Genomic DNA, 22,053 nt, shown 5'->3' on the forward strand with positions numbered 1-22,053 from the left:
TGGTCTGGCAGGTAGAGACCTGTCAGTGCAGCCCCCTAAAAGTGATGTGGTACTGCCTATGAAGCCTGGCACTGATGACAGCAAGTGCTGCCAAAAGCAAGGTAGGCAAACAAGCCTCGAAGTCCCGAGCAAAGTGCAGCTTGCCAGGTGCATGCTGCTTATGTTGGCGTGCAATCACACTGACATGTTTGGATGATCTAGAGTGGGGGAATGATTCCAATGAGCTGGGCTTGTAATGATATGCATTACCATGAGACTCCTGACGTCCGACTGCAGGAAACACGGCCCGCCATTGATGGGCAGAGTGGATGATTGTAAACTGGCTTCACGATGTTGTGAAACCGATTTTTGGCCTTCTCACCATATTGTCCGCTCACGCTGCCAAGCACGCCCAGCACCAGCAGGCGTGGAAAATTCCACTCACTATTTCTGGAGAGATTGTTTGAACTTTTTTCCAAAGTCCTTCAATGGAGATGTGCCCCCTGCCCTCACTTCCAGACCTCAGCTTTCCCCTCCTCCTCCTCCTCTTGTGACAACATAACCTCAAGCAACACCACAGGTTGTCTGCTTATAAAAAATAAATAACTTGGGTAAAATCTATAATATAACTTCAATTTGAAAGAATTTGAAAATAATCAAATTTATGCTTTATGACATTTATTTTTATATAAAAATGTTTCTTCCTTTGTTTCTAGGCTCTTGCTTTCAGAGAGAATATCTATTCAAAAGTATAGATCCTCTACATTTACCCTGCACTTCTCTATCATGTTTCTCTGGATTCAATCCATCTGCCATTTACCATTTTCTATGATCTAATTTTCCACTTTGTGTCTTTTTTAAATGGAGTTCAAAAATGCAGAATATCCAATAAGTAATTATTGAGAAGTACCATATTCCATTGCTCTTTGGATAAAGTGCTCTAGGCATTGTGCAGATAGAACAGACTTGGTATATTGTATTTTTTTTTTTGTTTGTATGGGGAATGCAAGCACTGGTAACACATGGATATTCTGTAACTAACAATTTTACGCAAATATATAGACTAGTGGCAACTATAAATAACTAGCACAAATATTAAATTTTAACTTTAAAGGGCTGATTATAATGCTAGTAACAGTGACATTCATTATACACCCTTTATGCAGCTTCTGTTTATTGAGTAGGATAAAGATCAAGAGCTTTGTTTCCATAACAAAAACAGAATTACCTGGAAAAACTCAGCAGGTCTGGCAGCATCGGCGGAGAAGAAAAGAGTTGACGTTTCGAGTCCTCAATACCCTTCGACAGAACTTGAGTTTGAGTCCAAGAAAGAGTTGAAATATAAGCTGGTTTAAGGTGTGTGTGTGTGTGTGGGGGGGGGGGGGGGGGGGGGGGGGGGGGGGCGCGGAGAGAGAGAGAGAAGTGGAGGGGGTTGGTGTGGTTGTAGGGACAAACAAGCAGTGATAGAAGCAGATCATCAAAAGATGTCACCAACAATAGAACAAAAGAACACAGCTTGTGACATCTTTTGATGATCTGCTTCTATCACTGCTTGTTTGTCCCTACAACCACACCAACCCCCTCCACTTCTCTCTCTCTCTCTCTCCAACCGTGCCCCCCCCCCCCCCACCCCCCCACCACACACACACCTTAAACCAGCTTATATTTCAACTCTTTCTTGGACTCGAACTCAAGTTCTGTCAAAGGGTCATGAGGACTCGAAACGTCAACTCTTTTCTTCTCCGCCGATGCTGCCAGACCTGCTGAGTTTTTCCAGGTAATTCTGTTTTTGTTTTGGATTTCCAGCATCCGCAGTTTTTTTGTTTTTAGCTTTGTTTCCATGTCAGGCTATTGACAGCTTAAACAGTATCAGAGGAACATAGGAACAAGTCGCTCAGCTCCTTAAACCTATTCTGTTACTCAAATCATATATCACAACTTCAAATATTCATCTTTGCTCCATGACTCTTGATACTGTTACCCAGAAAATTTCCAGCAAATCTCAGTTTTGAAAGTTTAATTTGAACCAGCATCCACAGTTTTTTGAGGGAGCAGGTTTCAGATTTCCTTTGCGTCTAAAATGCTTCCTGATTTCACTCCTAGCTCTAATTTTCAGATTATGCCAGATCATTCTGTATTCCTCCCACCACAGAAAATAGTGTCTCTATATTGAATTCCAATATCATCGTAAACATCTCAATCAAATCACCCCTCAATCTTAGGTTCTAGAACAATAAAGTAAAAACTGTATTAACAAAATACAGAAAACATTTGTCATGTCTAGGTCCATTAAAACATTTGCTATCAACTTCAGCCATTAGCATGATTTTTGAATGAATTTTTTTTAAGGGCTAAAAAAATGAAAAAAGTGTTTTAAATTTAATTCACCTCTGCTAAATTAATAGCAGGCAATTGGCCCAAATCCCCTACAATTGAGGCCAGAAGTCATGCGGCACCTGATACACAGGCCGGAACCTTGTGGAGGTGAGAGGAGTCTTGGCCCCACATCACCTCTTTTCGAAAAACTCCACTGCCTCATGTGCCACTCAGGCACTTGACAGGCCACCTGCAGGCCTTCCCCAGGATGAAGGAGAGCAACCAGCCAATCACAGGCTGCAGCTTTTTCAGCTTCTCTTTAGCTCTGAAGAAAGGTCATACAGACTTGAAACGTTAACTCTCCACAGATGCTGTCAGACCTGCTGAGTTTTTCTAGCATTTTCTGTTTTTATTTCAGATTTCCAGCATCAGCAGTATTTTGCTTTTGTTTTATTGTAGGCTGCAGCTCTGTTGAATGGCAGTGCCACCAGTGAGATGGTGGCTACTGCCAGTACAACACCCAACCCTCGGCTAGGATCATTGCTGCACCCAGGCCAGAGGTGAGTAATCGTGGAAGGAGGTCATGGGTGGAGTTCGCAAGGGACATGAGTCAGCAGCAAGGTCAGGGGGAGGCTTTCAGCAGGCCCCACCCCGTTTCCCAATGCCTGGTCCCTCAATGAGTGCCTCACAACAAGGGAGCCCCCCAGGGAGCCCGCAAGCAACCCTGCACAGGTTTGCTTGTCATTCTGTCTGCATAGCGGTCCCCTGCCTGTTGCTGGGTCAATGTCAGTGGTGGTGGGACAAAGCCCTTAAGTGGGCATCACAGGCCTAAATTGAAAGCAGGGCAGAAAGGCTGCCCATGGGTGTTCCCACCACGGACTTAATCAGGGTGGAGGTGGGAAAGTGGTGGGGCCCCCTACCAGCGACCCTCCCACCTGATTAATTGCATCCTTGCCACGGGGGAGGCAACAAGATTCTGTGCACAATCTCAACAAACTAGAAGGATGATATGCATGCAAACATGCTGGAAACCCTTCAGGGCATTACAGAGCATTAATCCTTGTGGATTAGGTGCATAAAGGAACATTAAATAGCAATTTTTAAAATAGAAATCAGTGCCATACCAACAGTCACGTAACACCATCAGTCAGACCTGAAGCTTGTTGGTTGTTGAAAGATCTCTTCTTCTACTATAGTGGATCCTTCTACATCCCATTAAATCACTGACTGTACAATATGCAAGATGTTGCAGCCTGTGTGCAAGGTAGTTATAAATGCATTGATAAAATTGGAATCTTGAGCAAATAAACTATGCAATATGTGATGTCATCCAAAGCATATGAGAAGGATCTCTGCTTGCATTTGTTTTCAAACCAGAAAAAAATGTATTCAAACTCTGAGTGTAAACTTCCAGAGCTTATATTGCACTATTACAGTTCTATTGCATATTTCTGCTCAATCCAACATTGTAAATCACCAGAGGACAATTATTTAAATATAAAGAGTGAACTTATCATTGTGAAAACACTGTGAATGGAACTGTACTGTAATCAGTATAAATTAGCAACTGTTTAAATAATTATCTGATACAAGCGTAAGAATGATACATGTACTGCATTCTTAAGTACCATTCTCATCCATACATATTTTACATTGAAATCTAACCCATGCACAACCCTGAACAAAATGTGGCAATTCGGAAACATAGCTGGACATTTCTTAGGATTCAGTTATATTATGCTATACTGTTAATTATAGTTTAAGCTGAAATGTTGTGTTATTAACACCTGCCACTTTATGCCTATTAATTTAAGAATAGATTTTCCATTTAATTAAGTTCTTCACTTATTTTTGGAGACCAATGGACTATTTCCTCTGGATGCTTCAGAATCTCCCTCAAATATGATCGCAGAATTGAAGAGCAGGAGTACAGATTGCAAGTAAGGCCAGAGTCTACAATAATTTATTTCTCTACAGAAAAGATGATGCTTGGAATTGTTCCCTATAAATATGGCAATTAGTTCCATTAAAACGTTCTATCAAAGTTTGACTGGGACAAGTTGAATAACACAGATATCAGTGAGAGTATAAGAAATCATCCTTTCATGGATGATACATGCTCATGAACTCTAACAAACACCTTTTTAGAGAAAAGCGCTTCTCCTTACCAACCTCTAGCCCATGGTTGTGTTTATCCTATTATCCTTGATCATGTTCCCAACCATGTTATTCAACTTGCTCTTTTCAAATTTGTTAACTGACATTGCTTCAACCGATTTAGTTGGGTCTTTATTCTTTGCATTCACCACTGACTGGCAATAAGATTTCCTTTGTTCTCAAATTGTGCTTGAAGCTAGTCAATGTTTGTACTGAGATTCTTTAGTTCTGCACTCCAGAGTCCAAACAAAATAATCAGCGATCGTCCAATTTTCTCAGCCTAAACACATGCAGCATGATAGGTTAGACATCTTCCCTACATTTCCCTTTATTTCCCTTCCTACTTAACTCTCTCATTCAGCATGGTAACCTAGTGGTGCTTTGCACTGCTACCATCTGCTACTCCTTATCTTTGTCACTACATGCTAATCCTTATTTGTCCTTGGATCTTGTAGCTGAACAGATGGAGGGGGAGAAAATTTGGACTTGCCTTTCTAAGTAGAAACACAGAAATTGACAGTCTGCATGATGTAGATGGGTGTTAGGATGGTCTGCACCAGGTACTTCACAGAACATAAGTGAACAGGAGCAGGTGCATGTTGAAAGGATAGTTGCCCAAGAGATAGTTCACCAGGGGGCAGCTTCCATCCTGGTTCAGCTGAAGACTACAGAGTTGCAGACCTCAGGGACTCAGCCTCTGAATGAAAGATATTTTCTCTGCACCAATGAACTGGACTGTGTGCCAGGGAGCTTTTGCTACAAGCCAGAGGCAATGGAGGAGTCCATTACCAACTTTTGTATCGTTCAGATAAATGTAATTGACGCTCTGCAGTTCAATAGCAGAGGCAGCCTTATAATAGGAATGGAATATTTGCCATCTGTCAGGATGACAACAAATTTGGACTCTAGCAGATGCTTCAACCAATGCCTGTCCTGGTGTCAGAATGTCAACTGGGCCGGACTGCCTCGCCAGTCACTGAGCTGCTGCAGTCTGTAGCCATGCTTTATCAGGCCTCAGCACTTAGCAATCAATAATCATGAGCATCTCAAGAGCACTTCTCTCAGCAACAATGACCTTCCACTTCCCCAGTGGAGATGCATCTCGAAGGACCACTGGAGTAGATGGAGGAGTACTTAAACAGATATTGGGACACATACTAGTGCCATGTATATGCAAAAGCTATAAAATTATAACCTTTTTGAAATACTTGTGTGCTGAGTGTTCTTGTATATTTGCTGACTTTGCAATGTTAGCGAATATGAATATTATTGCTGTTTTTTGGACCAACAGTATTTTTGAGATTGGAGAGATTGCAGAATGTCGGACATGATTGCTAATGCAAATGGGCCAAGATTTGTTCAGCTGAAGCACTCTTCAACCAATGAACTGCTGCAGAAGAGTTCTGGCTGCCATCAAGTGTTACTGTCCTTCCACTTGCTCGCCATCCTCTATATCATTGGTGTGCTCTTCCTTACCACGACCAATGGTGGTTCTATGTGTTGTCCCTATTCAGAGCAAAGTTGTACAGAATGCAGCAAGCCACTACAATAAAGCACACGCTCTTTAAAAGCTGCATTACAGAAAGATGCCTGACCTGCCAGTCAGTGGAATGGTTGCTTGAAGAATTCCATGGTCTGTTCATTGAGGCCTTTAGTTAAGCCTTGTAGAACAGTTCAGGTGCCAAATGTGGGTTCCTGAGAGAAATCATGAGTCACGTCTACAGGAAATAACTCTTGTCTCTGTGCGCATATTCTGCATTAGTCAAGAATGGAGAAATGGCTTGAATTTCAAATTAAAAATGAAAAACTCATGGACATTGCCAGCAAAATGGTGACAGACCTGCATGATGTCATTCCAGTTGTTGGCCGGGGCTGCAGCTGAATTGCTGACACAGGCAAAAGCAACTTTTGACCTAAAGTAACCTGAGCTCACTGGCCTGAGCAACTTTTGAAACCTGAGCTACAGTCACTGAGTTCGAACCGGCTAGAGCCAGTTTTAAAGTAGCTGAGTGTCTTGAAGACAAAGGAAATGTGATGAGTCCTTATTTAGAAAAGGAAGAACAAGGTGATCATGCAAATCTTGGAACAGAGCCAATGAGAATGTGCCACAGATCAGGCAAGCAGGCCTAAACCAACTGGAAAGAGACAGCACAGCTTGAAGAGATGAGATTCAGTATAAGAGTCTTCAGAGACCAACCATCGCAGAAACAGAAGAACCTATGTCAGCAACATAGAGACGCAAGAGAGAGAGAACGGAATGCCTGGCCAGCGTCAGCTCTCCTTTTCGGGTATTAGCTTTTATATTCTGTGACCACTCAGGGAGTGTCAGATAAACCTAGTGGGTGTGTGTTTAGATCCTAGTTTTGGGTATAAAACTATAACCTGCTGTAAACTGCATGTCTATATTTAACCAGACGTATAAGCTATGTGTAGATGATCTAACAATGTGAATAAAGCGAATTTAGAGTTAAGAGAGAATTAACTCTTCTCCTCTTTGTACTAAGCCAATAACTGTTACCGGTAACCTCCGGCAACACAGTGATCAAGCACCAATTGTGCATTAATAGAGTGGAAGTCCTAGCAATTTTGCTTAATTCATTCATGGGATGCGGGCATAGCTGGATAGGCCGGCATTTATTGTCCATCCCTAACTGCCCTTGAGAAGGTGGTGGTGAGCTGCCTTCTTGATCCGCTGCCTTCCATGTGGTGTGGGTACACCCACAGTGCTGTTAGGGAGGGAGTTCCAGGATTTTGACACAGCAACAGTGAAGAAACGGCGATTATATTTCCAAGTCAGGATGGTGAGTGGCTTGGAGGGGAACTTCCAGGTGGTGGTGTTCCCATATGCCTGCTGCCGTTGTCCGTAGCGGTCATAGGTTTCAAAAGTGCTGTCTGAGGAGACTTGGTGAGTTCCTGCAATGCATCTTGTAGATGGTGCACGCTGCTGCTACTGTGCGTTGTTGGTGAAAGAAGTGAATGTTTGTGGATAGGGTGCCATTCAAGTGGACCATATGTCCTGTATGGTATCAAGCTTCCTGAGTGTTGTTGGTGCTGCACTCATCCAAGCAAGTGGACTCTCATTCCATCACACTCCTGACTTGAACCTTGCAGATGGTGGACAGGCTTTGGGGAGTCAGAAGGTGAGTTACTTGTCGCAGGATTCCTAGCCTCTGACCTGCTCTTTGAGCCACAGTACTCATATGACTAGTCCAATTCAGTTTCTGGTTAATGGGGTTTTCAGCAATGGTAATGCCACTGAATGTCAAGGGGCAATGGTTAAATTCTATCTTGGTGGAGATAGTCATTGCCTGACACTTGTGTGGTGCAAATGTTACTTGCCACTTGTCAGCCCAAGCCTGGATATTGTCGTGGTCTTACTGCATTTAAACATGGACTGCTTCAGTATCTGAGGAGTCGTGAATGGTGCTGAACATTGTGCAATCATCAGCAAACATCCCCACTTCTGGCCTTATGATGGAGGGAAGGTCACTGATGAAGCAGCTGAAGATGGTTGGGCCGAGGACACTACCCTGAGGAACTCCTGCAGTGATGTCCTGGAGCTGAGATGATTGACCTCCAACAACCACACCATCTTCCTTTGTGCTAGATATGACTCCAACCAGCGAAGAGTTTTCCCCTGATTCCAATGGACTCCAATTTTGCTAGGGCAGCTTGATGCTACACTTGGCCAAATGTTGCCTTGATGTCTAGGGCAGTTACTCTCACCTCACCTCTGGAGTTCAGCTCTTTTCTCTATGTTTGGACCAAGGCTGTAATGAGGTCAGGAGCTGAGTGACCCTGGCGGAACCAAACTGACCATCAGTGAGCAGGTTATTGCTGAGCTTGTGTCATTTGTTAGCACTGTTGACCAATTCCAGCATTTTACTATGATTCAGAGTAGACTGATGGAGCGGTAACTGGCTGGGTTGGATTTCTCCTGCTTTTTCTGGACAAGGCATAACTGGGCAATTTCCCACAGAGCCAGGCAGAGGCCAGTGTTGTAGCTGTACTCGAACAGCTTGGCTAGGGGTGAGGCAAGTTCTGGAGTACAATTGCCAGAATTGTTGGAAGGAATCCCATGGATAAAAAAAACGTACATTGTCAGAAGCCACTTAAGAGTTCAGGACATCCTACAACCACGATAAACTGTTTAAAATAGGCAGAAGAAAACATTATGTAATAGAAGCATAATGTCTCCTAAATTTTTACACTGTTTTAACTGAGAGCAGCTCCAGGTCGCTTTAAATATTTTTCTTTCTTATCCACCTAATACAATAACTACCACATTCCGGCAGCTGAAGCAGTTTTAATCCTTTGAGAGATGGATTTAACTTGAAGGTTAATACAAATCACACCAAAATCCTTTCTGTGGACAAGTGATCAAAAATCCCAATAGAAATGGAGTAATTTGATTGGATGGCTTTTCCAGTGCTTTGCTTATGGCTGATTGGTAGCTTTCCTTTCTCAAAGTTATTTGTTGAATGACACAAATATGTTGCTGAATAAGTGCGAACCTTTCAGCAACATTAGCTTAATTCAATCATGCTGTTTGCTAAACATCCATACATTGCCTTTGAAGTGGAATGCGACAGAATTATGCCGGATGCATGTTTTCAATTATTTAGATAGTAAAGTTTTGTTGCATTGACCTGTGGGAAGTATTAACTGCATCCATGATACAAGTTCCATATTGTCAGTGGAAGAAACAATTTTGATGGCTGATTGGCAGTTGCAGTACTCACAGTTCATAAACTAACACTTATCCTTCAATCACTGGTCTTTCTGGCCTCAGTTTCCAAACTGCAATGGTGTAGTAACTAAGAAGAGATTGTGGGCCAGATTATAAAAGGACTGAGAAGGCAGGAACAGAAGCACATGCAATTTCCCGCTGCTGGCTGATGTGCTGGTTTGCCAGCATGTACTTGTGTCTGGTCCTTTTTTGGAAGAGGCATTGATAGTTACCAACTTATAAGCAGCAGGGAGCTGATTATGCCAATTAAAGGGCCTAATAAGACCATTGTGCCAATGCACACAAGTGCCCCACAGAGGCTGAATCCCGGCTAATGAACGGAGGTGGCATCCCACAGCAGAACAGGGGACCAGCAGTCCATCTTTTATTTTTACAGCCCCCCACACCCACCATGGCCAAGATTGACAACCACAGCTGCAGCTGCTGGCCGTCCAGTAGAGGGGTTGCCCCTCCAAGCTGATAGCCTGGCAGTTGTGGCCTTTTCCCTACCTACATCAGCAACTCCCACCTGTAACAGTGAGGCTGATCTTCAAGTGAAAGATGTCCTTCTATTGGCCTTCCAGCCTCGGGGGTCTGCATGCCATCCTTATTTGGAGGTGACTCCCGGATGCACCTACTTAATTGGCAGCCTCCTCGAAAATTGATTTCATACAAAATGAAGTCCGGCATCAGAATTAGGACCTGGAACAACTGTTCAGCCCTAAAATTGAGATTTGATGGGAGTGTTGCACTTAGCAACATAACCCAGTGGGCTGGCATATGATCAGCTGGTCATAGCCAATTTATTTGGAACAAAGTTTAAATGCAGTTATCTCCTATTCACTAATAAATGAAAAATTTGCCTCCTTTAGTATAATATTCAACGAAGATGATTGTGAACAACAAACAGAATCTTTTTGTTAGGTTAACAAACATGAGGAATAGTACACGTATAACACAGGCTTTTCTTTACTACAGCACAAGCGCTATTTCAGCTACCCAGTGTTAGAAATACCACACTTTTCAGTAAAGACACAAACTAATACTTAACTTGGGTGCAAATAAAGGACAAATAAATATTCTGCATGCTTTTTTCCTCACTCCCTTACTCCAGTCTATTAACATCATACTATGATACAGTAAACATCAAGCACTTCTGCTCATAACGGCTAAATCCACAAAACACACTAAACACATCAACACAGATGAATGTATCAAGAAGTGTACTTAACACCATGGGCAACATTTTCCGCTTGTCGGGGGGGAAGTGCGGGAGTGGGCAGTGGGGGGGGGGGGGGGTCCGGGGTGGGGGGAGGGGGGCGCCGCTATTTTACATGGGTGGGCCAATAAAGGCCCACCCAGCGTGACATCTGCCAGGAAGCGCTGTGCACTCCCTGTGGTGGGGGGGATTGCCTCAGCCGGGAGTGTGCTCTTTCGCACATGTGCGCAGAAGAGCACACAGACCTCCCTGAGTGCAAAGTGCTGCCTCAGGGAGATCGGCTGCGATTGAAAGCGTCAAATAAAGGTGATTAAAACAATTCCCTGCCATGTCCCCTCATGTGACACCGTCACATGAGTTGGGACATATCCATAACTTTTATTGAAACATTTCATAAAAAATTAAATGCCCTCATGAAACCTCATCCCGCCCGTGGATGAGGTTTCATGTTTTTTCCGAAGCCCGCCAGGGCTCCCAGCCTGTCCGCCAACCTTAAGATTGGACGGCCAAGTCCATTAATCATCTTAATTAGTTTTTTAATGGCCTTAATAGGCTGTTGACAGTTCGGCGAGCGCGCAGCCAATTCGGCTGCACACCCACCGAACTGCAAAGCTAAATGACGCGGGGTGACATCAGAATGCAGGCCCGACGTATCCCTGTGCCATGTTACACGTCGGCGAGCAGGCCCCACCCCCGCTCACCAACTGGAAGATGTTGCTCCATAAGAAATGAACATACATGGTGTTAATGATTATAACACGATACCATTAAATTGCTTTGATGATCCACCGTTTTTCTGCATTTTGTGACAGGAATTAATAATCAGCTATTATTTTAACACGCCCTGCTAATATTTTGCTAGGAAAGTTGAAACTGTCAGTTAGGTTTACACAATTGTCTATGTTTCCTGGAACATTCTGAAAGGGGCACCATTTTAGATTTATTAAGGTCAGCGAGAAAGAAGTCTCTGGATTTTCTCAACAACAAGGAAGAGTTTTTGTTGCTTGTGTTTGATGTTCTTTAAATAAATATATTTTCTCACTGACAGTATAACAGGAGGCAATATTAATTCTACCAGAACTGAGAATGTTTGTAGGTCAGTTTCAGTAAAAGTGAACTACTGCTAGACTTCTAACTTCCTTACAATCCCTCTAATGTGAGTGACAGCACACTATGGGTAGAATTTAATTCCGTCGACGGGGCTAGAGAGCCAGCAAGAGCCCCGCATCACCTCTTGTGGGGAAGGCCTGCCATATTTAATGCTGGCCCAGCCAGCAAAGTCCACATCCCATGAATGAATAAAAAAAATATTAAGTGCCAGTTAGGCACCTAAGCCAATGGCAGGCCGCCCACAGGATCAAGGACCCCTCGGGGGGGTGGGGGTGAAAAATCCTACTCCAGACAGCTGCCAACCAATCAGAGGCTGACAGCTTTTCATTGCAGGCAGCACCACCAGGAGAAAGGTTGTAGCTGCTGGCAAAGCACTCCCCAGAGGTCCTAGATCAGCGAATGTCCCAGGCCACAGGTGAGTGAGGGGTTGTGGGGAGGGGGCCACTGGCTATAGGGGGTGCAGGGGGCTCGGAAGTGAGGAGACTCTCAATGGCCCCCTCCTTCCCAATGCTAGGTCCATCAATCAAGACCTGAGTGCCTTTGAATGAGGTACCCACCTGTCTGGGAGCCTGCAAGCAGTGGCGACTGCCCTGCCCTCTGACGGTTGAATACCAGCTGTGGTGAGATGAGGACCTTCCCACCCCAGACTTAATCAGGGTAGAGGTAGGAAGGTGGCAGGGCACAAGAAAGAGAATGGAAGCATCCTCATGCAAATAGGTTGTTGCACTACAGTAGTTGTGCTTCCCATGTGGTAACAAGGCCAGTTAGGCATAGTTCATAGTCACAACAGTGCATATTAATGCCCCAGGCATGAGTCCCATTGTTGGGACACAATTCTAGGCATGCTGCCTCGGAAAATTAAAACCAACTAACTTCAAACCTGGATATCTTCTGGGCAGGTTGTGGGATATTTTATTCATCACCTGCACAAGACAAACTTAATTGAATTAAATTGAAAAGTGCATAGAGTTTGTGTCGAAGGAAACCATCTTTCAAAAAAAAACACCTTCAAACATAAAACAGAGCGAATAATCCAATTAATAGCTTGCTGTTCCAGTAATTCACAAAGCTATTTTTTTAAAAGCCAAAAGGGTGCCACTAAAGTTTAACTAACGATGCATGTCATGAGGTGCCCCACTTCAGCACAATTTCAGCCATTATTTTGGCTGGCTGCAGTTACCTAACTTACATTTGGTTGTCTATTTTTTCAATAAAAGTATATTTTCTGATTAGTTTGACAATTCACTCGAGATGTTATTTGAACATTTTAATGCCTGTAATAATTATTGCCAACATCAAATAAAGGGAAATGATTGAAAAATCCCAGCTACTGCAGATGAGAGCTGCCATAAACCTAAGAATTACGGTCAAGAATGTGTAGTCATTTACAATAAAAGGAGAACTAAACCGACATTAAGAATAAATGGAATATTGATAGCTGTGCCTGCTGATATAGATACATTTATGAAAGTGATTTTCTCCAGATGGTAGATAAGATAATTACTACATCAGTTCTTCTCTTTGTATCCTAATGGTATTGTCTGTTAGTAAAGCTAACTAACTTCAATTTCCCAATTCTTCACAGCATGTAAAATTATTGGAATCTAGAGAAATGCATGGGTTGATGACCATTATCAATTGCCTTTAATATCTGGTGAACTATACACACGCTTAAAAGTATTTTACTAAAGTTGCTATAATTTCAACATGAGAACTGAAAATCAAACAGTCTTGATTCAACAGGCACTTACCACCGAGAATTTCATTACTTTCAGTATCCATATTGTCAATGCAAGGTTGACAATCATTGTCACCATTAGGAGGAGCACAAAAAAGTATAGCCATCGCTTCCGCCACCCATAAATTCCTACTTGATAAACTTGTTGATTTTCAGGTCTCTGAAGGTTGTTATGTTGTGTAGCCAAGATATACTGTTCCCTTGTCATCTGCAAACAAAAAAAAATACTATCACTTACTATCAATTCCTCAGTTAATGATGGCAGTTCAACTTCAAATTATAGATATATAATGATGACAGGTTCAGATTGGAGTTTAAATTAGTCTGAGGTTAATAATTAATGAAATGGCACTTCATGAGTACAGATAACCAAGCTCAAGGAAAGAAGAACCTCCAAACATATTTGGAATGCATCTCCAGGCAACTTGTGGGATTTGGCAAATTGTATACAGACTTCAGAGTGAAGGCATTGATTAGATTTTTTTAAAATGAAAAACATTTGAGACCTAATAACGGAAGCTCGAAATTTTGAAAAAATATTTTCCAACATAAACATGGTCTATGGATAATATCAGAGTATAAATGAAGAAAGTGTGCTGAAAACCTCAAGTCCTGTCAATATAAAATCCAATTAAATTGTCCCAAATGTAAAATAAACTGAATTACTGTGAAGTAATCAATCAAGTCAAAGATTTACAGTGACATCCTTTTGTAGTTCCAACTGCTTCTACTTTATGATGAAATATTTCCACTAAATGGAAAAGCTTATCCATTTCTCATGCTTCATTTCCTACTTATAAAGTGTAATTTACTTTAAAATGCAAAACTCTATATCAATAGAGTATGGACTATCTATGCTATTTGAATTGAATATTTTCTGCTGTTTTACTTAATTGTATTATTTGGATTACATTTCCATAGACCACAGCTTAGTGAAATTTAGTAAACTTGTACTTAGAATGACTCATGTCTAAAGTCATTCTTTTTTCCCTCAATAATTTGTTCTTGCAGTTTTATTCCTTTGCTTGACTATACTGGTTCCTTGCTTGAGTACTATTCAAAACCAGCTTTTGTTTTTGTTGCTGAAGCATTGGACAAGAGATTTCTCCCTCTATTTTCCTTCATATTTTCCCAGATTTATTTACCAATTTCTCTTCCTACAATCACATTATCTTCAAGTTGACTCTTTAGAAAGATACGTAGGAACATAGGAACATAAGACTTAAGAGGAGGAGTAGGCCATTCAGCCCTTCGAGCCTGCACAACCATTTGATAAGATCATGGCTGATCTGGTTGTGGTCTCAGCTCCACTTTCCGGTCTGCACCCCAAAACCATTGACTCCCTTGTCTAACAAAAATCTATCTAACTCAGCCTTGAATAAATTTAAAAACCAAGCCTCCACCACCTTCTGGGGAAGAGAATTTTACAGACTAATAATCCTCTGAGAGAAAAAAATTCTCGTCATCTCCATCTTAAAAGGGAGACCTCTTATTCTTAAAAAGTATTCCCGAGTTCTACTTTCCCCCACAAGAGGAAATATCCTCCTGGGATCTACCCTGTTCATCTAGTCCCCTCAAGATCTTACATGTTTTAGTAAGATCACCTCTCATTCTTCTAAACTCCAATGAGTATAGGCCCAACCTATTCAACCTTTCTTCATAAGATAAGCCCTTCATCCCAAGAATGAGTCGAGAGAACCTTCTCTGAACTGATTCTAAACCAATTATATCCTTTTTACAAATAAGGAGATCAAAACTCTAGACACTACTCCAGGTGTGTTCTCACCAAGGCCCAGTACAGCTGCAGTAAAACTTCCCCACTTTTATATTCCATTCCCCTTGCAATAAATGCTAAAATTCCATTTTCCATCCTAATCGCTTGCTGTACCTGCATACTAACTTTATGTGATTCATGTAACAGGATACCCAAATCTCGTTGTACCACTGAGTTCTGTAATCTCCCTCCATTCAAATAGTATAATGCTTTTCTATTCTTCCTGCCAAAATGGACAGGTTCACATTTTCCAACATTATACTCCATCTGCCAAATTTTTGTCCACTCACTTAACCTGTCTATATTCCTTTGCAATCTCTCTACTTCTTTTTGACAACTTACTTTCCTACCTAGCTTGATCTCATTGGAATACATTCAGTCCCTTCAACGAAGTCATTTGATATATATTGTAAACAATTGAGGGCCCAGCATGGATCCCGTGGCCAGTTTATTTGTATAGACTTTAATAAGCTATTGTTAGACGTTTATAATGTTAAATTTTTGTGTGGCAGACAGAAGGCCATTGTAAAGGAACCTTTATTGTTGTGGTGTTTTCTTTCTTTCAAGAGGAAAGATGTTAGGAGCTAGAGATAGTTTAAGTAAGTTATATTTGTATTTATGGGTGTTAGGAATGAGTTTTAGCTTTAAGTTTAGGTTTAATTTGTATTTCTGTATTCATGTGTTAATAATCCAGAGATTATTACTTTTGAGGTTCTGCTTTTTAATTTGGTGCCCAGATCCTCATACTGACTATACAGAAATTCTTTCCTTGTCCTGCCTATGTTGTTGGTACCTACATGGACCACAATGACTGGATCCTCCCCATCCCACTGCAAGTTCCTCTCCAGCCCTGAGCAAATGTCCTGAATTTGTCTTCCATTATCAATTCCCCTTCCTCACTCCCTAGAGGTCCAACAATAGCTTTAGTTACTCTTTTCCTATTCAACTACTTGTAGAAACTCTTACTTTTTATATTACTGGTTAGCTTTCTCTCATACTCTGCTTTCTGCTCTTTATTTTTTGTTTAGTCATTCTTTGCTGATAAAGTCTGTCCAATTCTCTGGTCTACCACTAATCTGTGCAGACTAGTACAGTGTTTTTGTCAATTTAATACTATGCTTGTCTTTCTTATCTAGACATGGATGATGCAAAGTTGATATGTTTACTGTCCTTTACTGCGTAGAAAGATCAAATTGAACATTTTAACTTAACGTACCTTAAGATACCACTAAAATAGATCAGGTTCTGCTGATTTGTGGTACATTTTTTTAAAAACACTTAATTGTGCATCAATTTCACCAGCTTAGTTTTCCTGTTTGAAAAATCACCCCATTTCATTCATTCACTTTTTATTAATTCTTTCATGGGATTTGGGCATAGGTGGCTTGACCAGCATTAATTGTGCATCCTTAATTGCCCTTGAGAAGGTGGAGGTGGTTTGTCTTCATGTACTACTGCAGTCCATGTGGTGTATGTACACCCACAGTGCTGTTAGGGAGGGAGTTGGAGGATTTTTAATCGGTATAAGTGAAGGAATGGTGATGCAGTTCCAAGTCAGGATGTTGTGTGTCCTGGAGGGGAACGTGCAGATGGTGGTGTTCCATGTGTCTGCTGCCCGTTTCCTACTAGGTGGTTGAATTCGCAGTTTTGGAAGACGCTGTCAAAGAAGAATCTTGTGGATGGTATGGGTTGCCACTGTGCGTCGGTGGTAGAGGGAGTGAATGTTGAAGGCAGTGGATGGAATGCCAATCAAGCAGGTTGCTTTGTCCTGGATGGTGTACTCATCCAGGCAAATGGAGAGTATTCCATCACACTCCTGACTTGAGCTTTGTAGATTGTTGTCAGGCTTTGGGGGGTCAGGAGGTGAGTTATTCATCGCAGGATTCTTAGCCTCTGACCTGCTCTTGTAGCCATAGTATTTAAGTGGCTAGTCCAGTTCAGTTTCTGGTCAATGGTACCCCCTAGGATGTTGATAGCGGGGGATTCAGTGATACTAATGCCATTGAATGGCAAGGGGCGATGGTTAGATTCTCTCTTGTTGGAGACGGTCATTGTCTGGCACATGTGTGGCATGCATGTTACTTCTGAAATAATTAAAATTATGCTTTGTTTGAATAATCCACATTAATGCAGAGTTTTATCCTGGTCATCTATAATAATTCTGCTACAAATTTATTTTCTCAGGTATAAAATTGCACCAATTTAGACAGTCTTCTGAGGTTATATACTTTCTCATCAGTGGAAAATCCTTATTTATTAACAACACAGCCCTTTTTGTCTTCTACATCCCCTCTATATAGCTTTCATGAAACTTAAATTTGGAATGTTACAATGGCCTGGATTTGTTAGTGCTCTGGAGACAGGGTGGGAGGAGGGAGGCAGTGGAGGGAAATGGCATGGAATGACATTAGGAGGGTTCACCACTGCCTGGCCATTTTCCTGGTAATGGGAATAGAAGACCGGTGCTCACCAACCAGAGGTGGGCGAACAATTTACATAATTAATTTCTGCTCTTCTGCTTCAAAATGCTGGCTGCAGTGCAGCCCCTCACCACATGGAGGTGACCTCCCAGTGGCTTCCCAGAGGTGGACCTTGGTTTCCAGACGCTCCATCACCCAACATTGGGGCCCCCGGTGGCAATGGATTCACCCGCAGCCCTGACATCAGGACTGGAGGGGTTACCCCACCAATCACTGGACTCTTACTGCTTGGCCCCAGCACAACAAAACATTTCTTGCCACTCCTTCAAGATCACCTCTAAATGGAGGCACCCTTTCGTACCCCTTGCAGCCTCAGCAGCAGTCACATAGATGGGTGCACTCTTCTGAGACGGCAGAGCATCCTTCCCTATGATTAGGCCACTAGTGTGAAGAGGGAACACCCCATCCTTAACTGGATGGAGGACTGGTTGCCACCAGGAAGACTGCCAACCCCATTCTGGTGTCAGGACTTACCTCATGCCAGCAAAATCCTGGCCATTGGTTCTATTGCTTATACCACACTTTTTCTTTAATTCATTCTCCAGATATGGGCACTGCTGGCAAACAAGCATTTATTGCCCTTCCTAGTAGCACTGAGAAGGTGATGGTAGGCCTTCTGGTTCAATCAGTGTAGTGAAGATGCTTCCCAAAATTCTGTTACATAGGGGATTCCAAAATTTTGACCCATCAACAATGAAACACCTAAGAATGTTGTGTGACTTCTGGGAGGGCTTTGAATGTGAGGATGTCCCCATACATCTGCTGCACTTGTCCCTGTAGGTGGTTGAGGTTACAGGTTTGGAAAGTGTTACCAAAGAAGCCTTGACAAGTTGGTGTGACCAATCCTGTAGGTAGTTCATACTATCATCACAGTAGATTGCTGGTGATTTGGATGGATATTTATTTCAGTGTCAGTCATAGAAAGTGCTTTGTCCTGGATCATAAAACCATAAAAAATAGGAGCAAGAATAGGCCATTCAGGCCCTTAAGTCAGCTCCACCATTCAATTAAATTATGGCTGATATGATCATGGCCTTCACTCCACTTTCCTGCCTGCCCCCCATATCTCTTGACTCCTTTTGTTTATCAAAAATCTGTCAAACTCAGCCTTGAATATATTGAATGACCCAGTCTCCATGGGTCTCTGGTGAAGAGAATTCCAAAGTCTAACAACCCTCAAGAGAAAAAATTCCTCCTCATCTCCATCCATGAAGGGAAACATCCTCCCAGCATCTACTCTGTCAAGATGCCTCGGAATCTAATGTGTTTCAATAAGACCACCTCTCACGCTCCTAAATTCCAATGAGTGTAGAGGCAATTTGCTTAACCTTTTTACATAAGAAAACACCTTCAAATCAGGAATCAACTAAGTGAACCATCTCCGTATTGCTTCCAATGCAATTATATCCTTTGGTTATCTTATGAGGTAAGGTTGGACAGGCTAGGCTTGTATCCGCTGGAGTTTGGAAGAGTAAGAGGCTACTTGATTGAAACATTTAAGATCTTGAGGGGTCTTAACAGGGTCAATGTGGAGAGGATGTTTCCTCTTGTGGGAGAATCTAGAACTAGGGGGGTCACTGTTTAAAAATAAAGGGTCGCCCATTTAAAACGGAGATGAGGCGAAATTTTTTCTCTCAGAGGATCATAAGTCTTTGGAATTATCTTCCTGAAAAGGTGGTGGAAGCAGAGTCTTTGAATATTTTTAAGGCAGAGGTGGATGGATTCTTGGTCAGTAAGGGGGTGAAAGGTTATCGGGGGTGGATGGGATGCAGATTTGAGGGGCCGTATGGCCTACTCTTGCTCTTTGTTTGTATGTTGAGTAAGGAGACCAAAACTGTACAGTGCTCCAGGTGCAATCTCAAAATGGCTCTGTGCAACTGTACCAACACTTCCCTACTTTTATATTCCATCCCTCTTGCAACAAAGGCCAATATTCCGTTTGTATTCCTAATCAGTTGCTGCACCCACATGCTAACTTTTCATGATTCATGTACCAGGACACCCAGATCCCTCTGTACCACAGATTTCTGCAACCTCTCTCTAATTAAATAATAATCTGCTTAATATTCTTTCTGCCAAAGAGGACAAGCTCACATTTCCTCATATTGCACTCTGCCTGGCAATTTTTTTGCCCTCTCAGTTAACCTATTTATAACCCTTTGCAGATTGTTTGGGCAGAATTTTTACCATCCCCGTCAGCAAGTTTGAAGGTTAGGGGATCTTGTAAAAATGCAACATGTGGCCTGCACACTGCCTATCCACCTGTCCCAACCTGTCTTCCATTTTAAGGGGGTGGTTTTGGGGGGGGGGGGGGGGGGGGGAGTTGGTGGGTCCCCTTCTATCCCGGTCCCTCACCTCCTTATTTATCTGAAGCCCACCCTAACTTAGCTCTTCTTCTTGGGGACTGATTGTAGTCCCAGTTCAAACCTGGCACTTCTGAGACTATAGGGCAGCTGACTAATCAGGTTGGCTGGCAGTTCTCTAAGGCAGAACTTCCTCCCCAGGTGAGGGTGGAAGTTTTGCCATTAGCCAATTAACATCCCACCGAACATTAAACGGCTGCAGGGAAACAGGTATCAGCAGGGCAGTGGGGTGGGCAACTCAGCCATCCGTACAATCCTGCCCTTTGTGTCCTCTTCACAACTTGCTTTCCTAGCTATCTTTGTGTCATTAACAAATTTAGCCACCATACTCTTGGTCCCTTCATCCAAGTCATTGATATAGATTATAAATAGTTGAAGCCTCAGCACTGACCCATGTGGCACTCCATTAGTTACAGCTGCCACCTAAAAATGGTCCACTTATCCTTACTCCCTGCTTCTTGTTAGCTAACCAATCCTCTCTCCATGCTAATATGTTATCCCCAACATCATGTGCTCTTATCTTGTGTGGTAATATTTTATATGGATCTTTTCAAATGTCTTTTGGAAATCCAAATAATACATAGCTACAGGTTCTCCAAATTCCCACTGCTTGTTATTTCCTCAAAGAACTCCAATAACCAGATGGGATTGAACTTCATTCACCCCAGTAAGTGGAGAATATTCCATCACATTCCTGACTTTGCTTTGTAGTTCGTGGTGAGGCTTTGAAATGTCAGGAGGTTAACCACTCACTACAGAGTACTCAGCATCTAGCCTGCTCAACTAGTCATGCCATTTATGTGTCTGGTCCAGTTGAGTTTCTGGTCAATGGTAACCCCAGGATATTGAGGAAATTGGCAATGTTAATTTTGTTGAATGTCAAGAAGAGGTAGTTAGGTACTTTCTGGTTGGAGATAATCTGGCACTTGTGAGCCCAAGCCTGTATGTTTTCCAGATATTTCTGCATGCAGGTATGGACTGCTCATTACCCTGAGGTGTTGCGAATGGCACTGAACAGTGTTCAGTTATCAGCGAACAGCTGCATTTCTGACTTTATGATGGGGGAAGGACTCTGTTGAAGCAGCTGAAGATAGTTGGGTCTAGGACATTACCCTGGCAACCCTGCAGCGATGCCCTGGGGTGTGAGATGATTGGCCTCCAACAATGATCTTCTTTTGTACTAGGTATGGCTCTAGTATAGAGAGATTGCCTCTGAGTCCCAGGCTCTTCACTTTTATAAGGGCTTCTTGGAACTACATGAATCATGAAAAGTTAGCATGTGGGTGCAGCAAGGATGTAAAGGGCAATTACTCTTACCATACTTCCAAATTGAAGTTGTATGCCCATGTTTCACTCTAATAAGTCTTGTAGCTGAATCATTCTGGCAAAGTTGAGCCTGAGCAGTGACCAGGTTATTAATAAGTGCTGTTTAGTAGCACTGATGATGATTCCTTCGACCACATTGCTCATGATTGGGAATAGGCTTTTGTGGCAGCCTACCATCTTGTAAGATGCTGGTTTGCACCATGGTGGTCAACTCTGTGTTTGGTGTCACCTGGTGTGGTGCAGAATCTCCACCCTGGCTTAGGCTCTGAGAATAGGCTGCTAAGAGCATTAATTGGAAGCATTGCTTTTGGTGGACAGGGCATGTCCAGGCAGATTTCCACATTCCTTGTTAGATGCCAGAGTTGTAGTTGTACTGGAATAGCTTGTCTAGATGTGCATTTTTTTTCTGGAGCCGAAGTCTTCAGCCCTAATGCTAGAATGTTGTCTACTACAATGAGGAGCTGGATATAATCCAGCCAGTCATGGCAGGAAACATGGCGACCTAGCCCACTTAATCATCGGATAGGCCCCATGTCAGTCTCTCATTGGTGGCAAAGCTTCTCCTGATTAAATTGGCGGGTGGAAGGGGCCAAAGTGGGGTTACCAGCTGCCATTGATGGAATGTCAATCAGCCACACCACAATTTTTTGATGACTCAGGGATTAAATGGGGGCCACACAACATGCCCACACCCTAGGAATGCAGCCTGGAAAGCAGTCTATGAGGGGTCGGGAGAGTGAGGGTGGGGTTTCCCCTCATGGACAATCATGCTATGCTGATCGAGGGACCTGGCATTGGGAAGTGGGGAGGGTGCTAAAAGCTATACCACTTGCCCTTGTCTCCAACCCCTTCTGTCCCCACA

At 42.6% G+C, this 22,053-nt stretch overlaps 1 protein-coding gene across 1 annotated transcript in view; it reads right to left on the minus strand.

The window, feature by feature from the left end:
* LOC121275607 (zeta-sarcoglycan-like) overlaps positions 1 to 13,456 on the minus strand; it is a 729,694-nt gene extending 716,238 nt beyond the window's left edge. Inside the window, exon 1 of the mRNA XM_041183079.1 lies at positions 13,262 to 13,456. Within this exon, the coding sequence (XP_041039013.1) occupies positions 13,262 to 13,456 (195 nt within the window). The remainder of the gene's footprint in view (positions 1 to 13,261) is intronic.
* Between the last annotated feature and the right edge of the window lie 8,597 nt (positions 13,457 to 22,053).

Source organism: Carcharodon carcharias, chromosome 1 (assembly GCF_017639515.1).
Source record: "Carcharodon carcharias isolate sCarCar2 chromosome 1, sCarCar2.pri, whole genome shotgun sequence".
NCBI classification, from domain to species: Eukaryota; Metazoa; Chordata; class Chondrichthyes; order Lamniformes; family Lamnidae; genus Carcharodon; species Carcharodon carcharias.